Source organism: Orycteropus afer, unplaced genomic scaffold (genome assembly GCF_000298275.1).
Source record: "Orycteropus afer afer isolate SDZICR_OR568_19922 unplaced genomic scaffold, OryAfe1.0 scaffold00108, whole genome shotgun sequence".
Lineage (NCBI taxonomy): Eukaryota > Metazoa > Chordata > Mammalia > Tubulidentata > Orycteropodidae > Orycteropus > Orycteropus afer.
The window spans coordinates 3,124,814-3,137,813 of NW_006921695.1; the positions used below are offsets into that span (position 1 = coordinate 3,124,814).

General features: G+C 38.0%; 1 protein-coding gene across 1 annotated transcript in view; it reads right to left on the bottom strand.

Annotated features, from left to right (window-relative positions):
- The window catches only part of ADAMTS5 (ADAM metallopeptidase with thrombospondin type 1 motif 5), a 63,187-nt gene that overhangs the window by 42,801 nt on the left and 7,386 nt on the right, over positions 1-13,000 (bottom strand). The window contains exon 2 of the mRNA XM_007943504.2: positions 4,562-4,694. Coding sequence (XP_007941695.1) covers positions 4,562-4,694 — 133 coding nt within the window. The remainder of the gene's footprint in view (positions 1-4,561; positions 4,695-13,000) is intronic.

The window sequence follows — 13,000 nt, forward strand, 5'->3', positions numbered from 1 at the left end:
GTTTTCTTGCATAAATATGTCTTTTCATTTTCTATCATTAAGAAAAATTCTTAATATTTTTTCCTTTCATATACATTGTCTGCCAATTTGTCATGCTGAAGTGGCTTGCATGTTGCTATGATGCTGAAAACTATGCCACTGATATTTTAAATACCAGCAGAGTTAATGATGGTGGACAGATTTCAGCAGAACTTCCAGACTAAGAGTAAGAAGAAGGACCTGGTGACCTACTTCTGGGGAAAAAAAAAAAAAAAGTTAGTGAAAACTTTATGGATAGCAGTGGAACACTCTCTGATACACTGCCAGATGATGAGCCCCTCAGGTCAGAAGCCACTCAAAATGAAATTGAGGAAAAGCTGCCTCTTTAAAGTAAGTCTATCTTGATGTGGATGGAGTAAAGCTTTCAGGACCTTCCTTTGCTGATGTGGTGTGACTTAAAATCAGAAGAAACAGCTGCAAACATTTATTAGTAATAGGAATATGGAATGTAAGAAGTATAAATCAAGGAAAATAGGAAGTTGTCAAAAATGAAATGGAACACATAAAAATCAAGAGTTGTACCCTTTCACCATACTTATTCAATCTGCAACCAAAAACAGACCAAATTCACTGCCGTTGATCATTTCTGACTCATAGGAACCTCTCCTTTGGTTTCCGAGGCAGTATCTCTACGGAAGTAGATTGCCTAATCTTCTTTCTGAGGAATGGCTGGTGGGTTTGAACTGCCAGGCTTCTGGTTAGCAGTCAAATCCTTTAGGCACTACACTACGCTGAGGAAATAATCCAAGAAGCTGGAGTGTAAGACGAAGAACATGGCATCAGGATTGGCGGAAGACTCATTAACAACCTGTGATTTGCAGATGACACAACCATGCTTGCTGAAAATGGAGAAGACTTGAAGCACTTAGTGAGGAAGATCAAAGATTATACCTTTCAGTATGGATTACATCTTAACATAAGAAAACAAAATACTCAACACTGGACCAGTAAGTAACATAATGATAAATGGAAAAATGACTGAAGTTGTCAAGGATTCCATTTTACTTGGATCCATAATCAACACACAAGAAATCCAATGACATACTGCACTGGGCAAATCTGCTGCAAAAAACCTTTTTCAAAGTCTTAAAAAGCAAGGACTTTGAAGACTAAAGTGCAGCTGACCAAATCGATGGTATTTTCAATTGCCCCCATATGCATGAGAAAAGTGGACAATGAATAGGAAGACTGAAGAAGAACTGGATTTGAATTATGATGTCAGCTCTGACCCATAGGAACCTCACCTGTGCTGAGTAGACTTCTCCACAGGGTTTTCAAGGTTGCAATCTTTAGAAAGTAGATAGCCAGCACTGTCGTCAGAGGTGCCTCTGCGGGGGTTTGAGACACCAGCCTTTTGGCTAGTAGACCAGTGCTTAACAATGCGCTTCACCCATAGAATTCCATATGTGTGTGTGTGTGTGTATACATATATTTACATACACACAGACCTAGACATACACATATTTACCGTTACCATTGAGTCATCTTTGACTCATGATGATCCCATGCAAAACAGAATGAAAAGTTGCCCAGTGCTGAACCATCTTTTGTTATGTTTGCCTTCCAACCCAGGGGACTCATCTTCCAGCACTATATAGGAAAATTTTCTGTTATGATACATGAGGTTTTTGCTGGCTAATTTTCTGAAGCTGACTGCCAAGGTTTTCTTTCCTTCCTAGTCTGTCTAATTCTGGAAGCTCTGTCGAAACTTGTCCACCATGGATGACTCTGTTAGTATTTGAAATACTGCTGTTACAGTTTCCAGTATCATAGCAACATGCAAAACATGTGAGCCATCATAGTATGACAAAGTGACAGACAGGTGGTGACAGACATATATATATGTATATACACATGCACCCACATAGACATATATACATACCCATAGACATATATACACATATATATCCATACATACATATATGTATGTATACATATATATATGTGTGTGTGTGTATACATATTTATCTATTTATTTATTTTCCCCCCATTCTCAGCAATTGGCTTCCTGTCTTTCTACCTCTCAGTCTGTTGTACCTGACTAACTCAGGAGCTCAAGACTCTTAGTTTAGCAGTACAGGAAGGCTGAATAAAGAGGTGCTTGTTCATTCGTTTAACTAAAGCTGAGTTGGCTTCAGTGTCAATGTAGCCCCTTAAGAAGCTGCAGTTATGACTTCAGGGGCTGTCTTACAGGGAAACCTCCTTGATACTGTCAATGTGTAAAAATAGGAGAAAGAGAAGAAATAGTCCTACCTTCAGGGAATCTGTAATCTCTTCCTTTGAAAATTGGAATTTATGGTTCATTATCTTGTGATATACGATGCCAAAATTCCACTCTGTGCCTTATTTCCCACCATCCTCCTACCAGCCTGAGCCATGCCTGCCTCTGCCTTCCCAGGGATTTAGGACCTCTCTAATGGACTTCATTCCCTCTAAGTAATGGTGCTTAATTACTGCTGACTTTTAAAATCTCCTCTGTTTAATTATAAATCTCTCTAGTGCTCGGACTAATTTCTCTTAGCTTTTACTGCAGAATCAGATTGGTGCCTTAGGCTGTTCTTGTGTTTAGTTCTTCTCTTACTCACCTATTTATTCATTTCATACGCATTGATTAAGGCTCTATCTCAGCAGTCCCTGGCTGGTGCAAACGGTTAATTGCTTGGTTACTAACTGAAAGATTGGCATTTCAAATCTGCCCAGAGGTACCTCAGAAGAAAAGCCTGGTGATCTACTTCTGAATGATCAGCCACTGGAAAGCCTGTGGGGACAGTTATTCTGAAATAAAAGAGGTTGCCATGAATCAAAATGAAATTGATGGTAACTGGTTGACCTAGTTAAGGGTCTGTATTAGATGGACTTCTAACAGTTAAATAGGTACTAGTGAGAGACAATTGAGAACACAACCCCCTCAAATAGCAAACTATAATATCTGTTCATAGCATTTTGGAGTTTTAAAAACATTTTCAAACACACTACATTTTCTAATGCAATGCTTAGGAGCCATGTTTCATGTTTTGTCCATCTTGTAGAGAAGAATCCGAGAGGCAAGTGCCTAAATCGTTAACTTACTTCAAATAAAGCAGAGAACCTAGAGGTTGATGTGGGAACTCCATTTCAGATGTCTGGCTCCTGAGGCCAAAGACCCAAATTCATAGAATGTTGAATTGAATTATTATTATTGGTGATGTTGGTGGACAGTATTTTATGTCAAGGTTTTATGTTTGTGTTTATTTTGCTTAGGTGGTAAGAAGAATGTCTGTTTGGAAAATTAAAGTCATGAGTATGACTTAAGAATGGAAATTTTACTACTGATTCCTATTTTCCTGCTGCAATAGAGTGACTTATACTATTACACCTTTGATTAGCAGTTATTTTAACTCCCCAAAGAAAACATAGCAGTTAGAAATCAACACCTTGTGAAAACGTTCTCTGCCTACTAGGAATGTCAAAAAGAGGTTTTAATTTGCATTAAAAATTATGGTTTTAGCTAGAAGAAAAAAAAAAAAAAAAACTACAAACCTGTTTAATACAAATATAACAAAAAATTACAAAATTTATCAAACCCATACTTTGCCCCAAAAAGGATTGAGCTAAAAGAGGATACATATACTAAAAATGTAAATGAACTATTTAATAAAAAAAAGTGAAAGTGTCTATACACTACTTAATATAATCCCTACAATAACTCCATGAAATAGACACTATTATTCTTATATTTTAAACATGAAATGTGAAGTTTAGAGAGTTTAAATAAATAATTAGACCAATGTGACACAGGTAGGAGAGTATGTGAGCATGATTGAGCCCAGATATGTCTAATTCTAACATTTAAATACTAAGCTGGACTTGTCAAACACTATACCTAGCAGCTTAGGTCAATGATTAGGAAACATGGATTCCCAATTTTGGAGATATTTTTCACATATTAACTCAGTCCTAAATTTACAGTTGTAAGATTTAGATGTTTCTTGTAGCAAGCAAATGAGGAAGGTGACATTTTATACAGATCTGGTTGAGCGTTAGGCTTGGTTCTGTTTACTTTGTTGTTCAGAACAAGATAGGAATGTTTACAGGAAACTATTGATGACCTTTGACAAGAACCTATGATTATCATTCACAGTGGAGTAAAACATGCTAAATTTCTGTGAAAACTGACCAGCCTGGAATGTCAACAGCATCTTAAATAACTTCTGAATGGAACGCCTCTGCTTTCTATAGCCAACTGTGACAAATTTTGTCTAAGAATCATTTAGGGATGCTTTCAGACAGTAAAAAAAAAAAAAAAAAAACAGTAGCAGCAGTGAATTTTCTTAAACTTTTAAATGACACTGTCAGAAGGAAATGGAATGGGTGCCTGACTTTGCCTTCTCTCTCCATTATTAGTGCAAATATAAACACACATAATCCCCAATGGTACATCTGAACCAGGAGAAATTTGGAATTAATTGCCAAGTATTTTGGTCCCTGCTGCAGCTGTTACAAGTGTTTGATTTGGCGAGGGAAGAGAAAAGGCACTGCATACCAATTTCGTGAGCCACAGTGAAAGCTGCATGGAGGCCATCGTCTTCAATCACAGCACAGCTGCGCTCAGGAGAACATATGGTCCCAACGTCTGCCATTCCCAGGGTGTCACATGAATGATGCCCACATAAATCCTGCCCAGGAGAAAGAAAGAAATCATTAAAATCAATTTACATCCAGAAGGAGCCACCACATACTGCCACTTCCTCAACCCAAATGGCAAGACTGGGATATATTTATGGTATCACTTGTTCATCTCTGGAAATGGTCTAAAGACAAACTCAAGGCATGGGCTTTTCCAAGCTACTTTGGGGCCCAGAAGCACAGAAGGATGATAAGACTCTATTACACTGAAAAGGTGTCATAGGATTGTAGCTTGTCCATTGCAATAGCAGCAGCAAGCCTTAAAAAAACTCTAATGCATATATGCAGACACATCTGCCATTGATCACTTTCACATATGGTCCTGCTTAGGAAAGCCCTAATACGGTGACCTAAATTCATGCTAAATTTATCAGAATCCTTGTCTAATAAATTATTTTCCATCACAGGGGAAAACTGTAATCATTTATTTGTGTCAGAATACAAATTTATCAGTAATTTGGATTGGAGAGTAAATATTAATGCAAAAACATAATCCCGTGAAAAGTCATCTCTATTTCCAAATTAAGTTGTAACTTCATAGGACTCTTTGAAGAGAACCTGAATAAGTTGTATCTTCAGAAATGTATGCACTCTTACCTATAAAAATTTTTGTAGTGTTTTTCTACCTGATCTTTTGTAGGTTTCTGAAATCTCATAAAATACATATATCATTTGCATGTCAAGTATATGCATTTATCTGGTTAGAAGTCTCACTTTTAATAGATTCTCAAAAGGAAACATAATCATACACCATAGATGGTTAAAATGATTGATGTTGATGAAAGGGACATCAACATGACTTTTAAGATACAAAGCAAAAAAAGAAAATACAAGTCAAAATTTTTGGCATAATGGAATTATAAATTATATACTTTACCTTAAACATTGTTTGAGCATTAATCACCATTAGAATTTATTGTTTGACTACAGTTTTAACTAATACTGACTGTGAATATTTATATCCTCACTATCCATCTATCAATCTGTTGTACTGTGGTACCTTGTATAGCTAAGATGCTGGAAGCTATGCTGCTGGCATCTCAAATAACAGCAGGGTCATCCATGGTGGGCAGGTTTCAGCAGTTTCCAGACTAACAAAAACTAGGAAGAAAGGCCGGTGATCTACTTCCAAAAATTAGCCAATGAAAACTTTATAGATCACAACAGAATGCTGCCCAACATAGAGCTGAAAGATAAAATCCCTAAATTGGAAGGCACTCAAAATACACAGTGTCTGTGACAATGGACTTGGGCATACCAATGATCATCAGGATGGTTCAGGACTAGGCAAGGTTTTGTTCTGTTATACATGGAGTTACATGATCGAGGTGAATCAACCTCAAGTAACAACAACAACATTTATATCCTAGAAAGCAAAGATGTCATTTTGAAGACTAAGTTGTGCCTGACCTAAGCTATGATATTTTCAGTCACCTCATATGCATGTGAAAGCTGGACAATTAATAAGGAGGACCAAGGAAGAACTGATGCCTTTAAATTATGGCATTGATAAAGAATATCATATATACCATGAACTGGCAGAAGAACAAACAACTCTGTCTTGGAAGAGGTATAGCCAGGATGCTCCTTAGAAGTGAGGATGGTGAGACTTCATTTCACATGCTTTGGACATATTATCAGGAAGGACCAGATCCTGGAGAAGGACAACATGCATGGTAAAGTAGAGGTCCAGTGAGAAAGAGAAAGGCCCTTAATCAGATAGTCTGACACAATAGCTGCAACAATGGGCTAAACATAGCAAGGACTGTGAGGATGGCTCAGGACAGGACAGTGCTCTGTTGTACAAAGGTTGCTATGAGTCTTAACAAACCCAGCGGCACCTAAAACAAGAACAAAATACAAAATACTATTTCTAGTGAGAAGGAAGGAATTTTAAAAATATATATATTGATTCTATTATAATTTTCATGTTTGTATCCCCAATAACTACCAAAATGTCTGACTTATAGTAAGAACTCAACAAACATTAAAAATTCATTGCTGTCAAGTCAATTTTGACTTAAAGCAACCTTATAGGACAGAGTCCCTACTTGTCCATCAGTTTGTCATACTATGGTGGCTTGAGTCTTCTTGTGAGGTTGGAGGCTATAACATTGGGTCACCCATGGTGGACATGTTTCAGTGGAGTTTCCAGACTAAGACAGACTCAGAAGGAATAGGCCATCCACTTCTTAAAGAATTGGCCAGTGAAAACCTTATGAATACCAGAGAAACACTGATATAATAGACTGGGCAATGTTTCATTCTGTTGCACATAGGGACACTATGAGCCTATGCATGTGAAAGGTGGACAGTGAATAAGGAGAACCAAAGAAGAATTGACTCCTTGGAATTATAGTAAAGAATACTGAATATTTCATGGACTTCCAGAAGAACTAACAAATCTGTCTTAGAAGTACAGCCAGAATTCTCCTTAGAAGTGAGGATGTTGAGACTTCACGGCATATGCTTTGGACATGTTATCAGAAGGATCAGTGCTTGGAGAAGGACATCATCTTTGGTAAAGTAGAGGGTCTGAAAAAGAGGAAGACCCTCAGTGAGATGGATTGACATAATGGCTTCATCAATGGGCTCAAACACAGCAATGATTGTGAGGATGGTGCAGGACTAGGCAGTGTTTTGCTCTGTTGTTCATGGGGTGCATGGAGTCAGAACTGACTGGATAGCACCTACTAACAGCAACAACAATTTCTTTAATTGGCCTGAATTATGATGTACAGTCAGACACAATGTGATCTAAACATGCTCACATGAACTTGCTGCATGCTGAGCAGGACCTCAACAGACTCCAGACAACCAGTGCGTGATACTATTCCTTCATATTCAATGGCACATACTCAATGCTAACACACTCTTCTAACCTTTCCCTACTTTACTGCAAATAATTCCACCAAGGTGAAGAATATTTAAGAGATATACGCTGTATTTTTCTCAGGTCTTTACTGTGTTCTGTATATTAGGGGTTACCAGCTGTGATGAATTACAATGTGTCCACTATGTTATCTTAACTTCAGAAAGAAGAAATCTCAGCTCAGTGAATCAAGTTACCACAGATAGCCTTCCAAAGTTTCCTGTCTCTCTTCATACTCATTCCATGGTATCTCAAATTATAGCTATTAAGAACAAATTAAAAGTTTTTAAAATTGAAATTGGAATACATTTTTGCATAATAATCAATCTTTGAGAGAATAATACAGTACATTTTTTTTTTAATTACCCTTTCTTCCCCAATCATTCTAGTAGCTCTAAGACCAAGGAGGCAGGGCCTGGTTTAAGTGAGTTGCTAGATACTGTAGAGCAATTTCTGCATGCATGCACACACACAAACACATGAATGTTTATAAACAAAGATTTATGTTCACCTTCACAATCTAGATCTCATCATTTTAAATATTAAAATCTAAGAATTAGTGTTATACCAAACACCTTGAGGGGAAGAGTGGCCTGGGGGCTCAGGACCACAGTCTCGGGGGACATCAAGGTCAACTGGTCCAACATAGTCTTCAAAGAAAATGTTCTACACCCTACTTTGGTGAGTCATGACTGGGATCTTAAAAATTTGTAAGTGGCCATCTAAGGGGCAACTATTGGTCTCTCCCTAACTGGAGCAAAGAAGAGTGAGGAAATAAAAAAACACATGTAAACAATTATTCCAAAAGACTAATGGACCATGTGAACCTCAGCCTCTATGATCCTTCAACCAGAAGAGCTAGCCGGTACCCAGCTACCAGTAACAACTACTCTGAAAAAGATCACATTACAAGGTCCTGGATGGAGTGGGAGTAAAAATGTGGAACAAAAGTCAAAATCATGAAAAGAGACCAAGCTCTCTGGTCAGATAAAGACCAGTGGAACTCCCAAGACTTTTGTCCTTAGTCACCCTTCAAGCTTGGAACTGAACTCACCTCCATGGATCAATTTTCAGCCAAACAAGAGAGGAGTCCATAAGGTGAACAGTGACACCAAGGACATATCATTCTTTAGAACAATCAACCATTCAAGATCAAAAGGGCAGCATTGCCCAGGGGCAAAGTTCAAAGGCAGGAAAGAAGGAGGAATGGAACTAAGAAACACAGAGGAAGTTGGGATGAGTGCTATTATGTTGTGGGAATTGCAATCAATAGCATGGAACAAAATGTGTATAAATTGTTGAATGGTAAACTTATTCTGTAAACCTTCACCCAAATAACAATAAAAGTTAAAAAAAAAAAAAAAAACAGTGGTTAGTGTTATGGATTGAATCTCTCCTCCTCAAAAATTTTTGAAGTCCTAATCTAAGTATCTTGTTTGGAAATAAGGGGTTTGAAGCTGTTATAAGTCAGGTCATGAGCTCATACTGGAGTAAGGTGTGTCCTAATGCTGTATGAGTGTTGACTTCATAGTAGAAGAGAAGATAAACAATGACAAGGAGACAAAGGAAAGTCACCATCTGATGCTGTAGCTGTAAGCCACGGAACGCCTAGAGTGACCAGAAGCTGGGAGAGAACAGTTTCTCTCTCAGAAGCAATCAATACAGCCGATATCCTGATTTGGACTTCTAGCCTCCAGAACTCTGTTGTTTAAAGCCACCCACTTTGTGATATTTTATTATAGTAGCACTAGGAAACTAAGACATTGTTTCTCCTTTTTACTCCTTATTTCACTGAAAAGTTAGTATGAAGAACCACAGCAGAGGGAGATGGCTCTCCTTTTGTGAATAGAGCTTAAATTAGATTCTTAAGATGCCTTTGTTTACTACTAATCAATTGCTTATTAGAGGCCATTAATCTTCTTGTCATCTTGAGTTGCATTAAATGCATTTGGCCCTTTGCCATGGAAATATGATCATGTGACCAAATTATGAACAGAGGCACTTGTTATTTTTTTAACCACACTGATTAAACCCCGTGACTACATAGTCATAATTTATATATCTCTGTACCATAATTATATAAATTGGCAAGGTTTCCATTTTACACATGTAATTTTCAAACCTTGGCAGTGACATTATAGTTTTATCCTCACAATTTACAATGAACATCTGAGTTTCTTTGTAATGTAGCGTTCATTCCAACGTACTGGAACACATCTTCTATACCAAATTATTAAGAAAACATCATATTACACTAATGTCTATGTTCTGAAGGTGATTCATAACAACAGTTATGAGTGCAAACCTCATTTGAAGTTTACTGGAGTTACATTTTTAAATTGAGATGTAAGAATTCTGCTGGAGACCACTGATGTATCATTTGGTTCTGGATAAAGGAAGATACGAAAGAAATATGAACCTCATACAGTACCCAAATGGAAGGTAAAAGAATTAAAAGTGCTGCTGACAGCTATTCTGCTTGGTCAGAATGGATCTGAGCATACGCTATGTCTTTGTTGTCTCAAAGATAGTTCTTTTCATGCAGAATCAATATCTTATTATGGTAATAGTGTAAAGAACACTGCAGTGAAGGATTTAGTAAAACTGTTACAGTCACAGGAAAAAGGCCTGGCAACCTACTTCTGAAAAATCAGCACTGAAAACCTGTGGAGCACAGTTTTACTCCAACACACATGGAATCTCTGAGTTGGAATGGATTTGATGGCAACTGGTTTACGTGTTGTGAGAATATGCTGAGATGTAACTGGTTGTCTTGTGGCGTATTCTTGGCCAAGAGACAAGACTGGGACACTATCTAACTGACAAGTATGGCAGAGACGGTCTGCAAGACCAAAAGAGATTTGACAGGCAAGTCTTTGACACTGCAGCCATTCATTGTGTGGACTTTTAGAATTCCATGAATATAGCAAAATCTGTGATTCATTATGGAATTTACAAGGACCCAAGGAGCCCTGGTGACATAGTGGTTAAGTACTCATTTGTTAAGAATAAGGTTGGCAGTTCAAAGCTATCAGCTGTTCCCTGGGATAAAGACCTGACAGTCTGCTTCCATAAAGATTATAGTCTTGGAATCCTATGAGGCAGTTCTACTCTACAAATAGTTTTGAGTCACAATCAAGTCAATGGGAGTGGGAAGGGGTTTAGGATTTTTTTTTTTTTTTTTTTGGTTTAATAGGGCCCAAAATGAGCCGTGGTGGCACAATGGTTAAAGTGCTCAGCTACTAACCAAAAGATTGGTGATTTGAACCCACCAGCTGCCCCATGGAAGAAAATGTGGCAGTCTCCTTCTGTAAAGACTACCAAAACATAAACCCACTGCTATCGAGTCAATTCTGACTCATAGTGACCCTATAGGACAGAGATGGAAAATACTATGGGGCAGTTCTACTCTGTCCTATAAGGTCACTATGAGTCAGAATGGACTCAACAGTAACAGGGTTATTTTTTGGTTTTAATAGTTCTCAATACCTGTCATTCATAGGGATAGATGGCAAGCAGCCAGCAAAGTATGCTGCCTTGAGAAGCAGAAGCCCAGAAGATGGCACAACTAGAGAAATCCCAGTGGTCAGTACTGAGCAGGGAAACTGAACCAAGCAGAGATGAATGTGCTAAGTGCAAGAGATAGCAAAGTTATAGGATTTCTTGCCTTAGCAGTGAGATCAGTCTCCCATGCAGCATAACGTGATGTGGGAAGTAGCTAGAAGAAATATAAATGCTGATAAAGGCAGACATCATCATTACTGCAGCAACAGCAACCAAAATTAAGGAAGAACACCATGTACAGGATAATCTGGAACTAAATAGCAGCAGCTCTGTTCTATAGATATTACTACCTGGTAAGGGCAAATGAGGAGCTCAAGAAGAGGGCATAAAAAAGAATTTAACTAGCTTCAGATTTCTACCCATCTGTTATTAGAATTTATTACTAATTCTTAGTGAAGAGATATTAGTAATAGAAAAAATCTGATAGGGTGCATATTTTTATCATAGGCATTATGCATACAAATATGCTTACCTCCCCTCTCCCCCGACAACCTCACATAACTCTTTTGTCCACTTGATTTTGGAGATGGAGGTACAATTTTCCTTTCTGGCTACCTACATGGTTACCCTCAATAATACAAAAATAAATAAATAAATAAACAAAACAGTTGTCATTGAATTGATTCTGATCTACAGTGACCCCATGTGTGATAGAGTGGAACTGTCCTCCATAGAGTTTTCCATAGCTGTTATCTTTCAGCAGTAGATCACCAGGCCTTCCTTCCAAGTCACCTCTGGGTGAATCTGAACCTCCATTCTTTTGGTTAGTAGCTAAGCACTTAACTGTTCATGCCTCTCAGGCACTCAAACTCCAGTAATAGTGGTCTTGATTTTGGATCTCAGCAGGGACTACCATTAATTGGATCTGTTAGGCCAACAATTAAAATGACCCATATTATAAAATTGTTTCTGGATATAACTTCTGTATACTTCTGGATACAACTCTCACTGCTGTCAAGTTGGATCTGACTCATAGCGACCCTTCCTTGGGTTTCAAAGGCGGTATCAGTATGGAAGTAGATTGCCCAACCTTCCTTCTGAGGAGGTGCTGGTGGGTTTGAACCACCAGCTTTCTGGTTAGCAGTCAAAGACTTTACAAATATGCAGAGTCTGGATGAGTTAGGGGCCAGGCAATCCAAATATTAATTGCCTACAATCTGCCAATTAGATCTGTATTAAACATCATTATCTAGTGGGCAAAACAGACACGCCAAGAGAGAGGCAAAGCAGATGTACTATTGTGAACAGATTGTTGAGGGAGCACTAAAGAAAAATTGATTTAACTTTCCTTGGAGTAATCAATAAAGGTATCTCAAAGAAGGTGATTGGATCTTGAAGGATGAATAGAGTCTAACAGTCTTGGAAAAATTCTAACATGACAGACTAGTGAAAACATCATGGAATATGTACTGGGTTGAACAGTTTTCCCCAAAATTCATGCCCACCTAAAACCTCAAAATGTGATGTTATTTGGAAGTAGGGTATTTGCAAATAAAATTTGTTAAGGATCTTGAGATGATATATCAGATTTAGGGTGGATCCTTAATCCAGTGACTTGGTGTCCTTATCTTTTAAAGAAAGGAGAAAGAAATTCAGAGACAGATATAGAGAGATATACAGAGGGAAGATGGCTATGTGAAGACAAAGGAGATGCTGGAGTGATGAAGCTATAGCCAAGGAATGCTGGCAACCATCACAATCTGGAGGAGGCAAGGGTGGATTCTTCCCTAGAGAATTCAGAGGAAACACAGCCCTGCTAATGCCTTCATTTTGGAATTCTAGCCTCTAGAACAGTTGTTTTTTTAAGCCACTAGTTTGTTACATTATTACTGCAGCCCTGTTGTTGTTGTTGTTATGTGC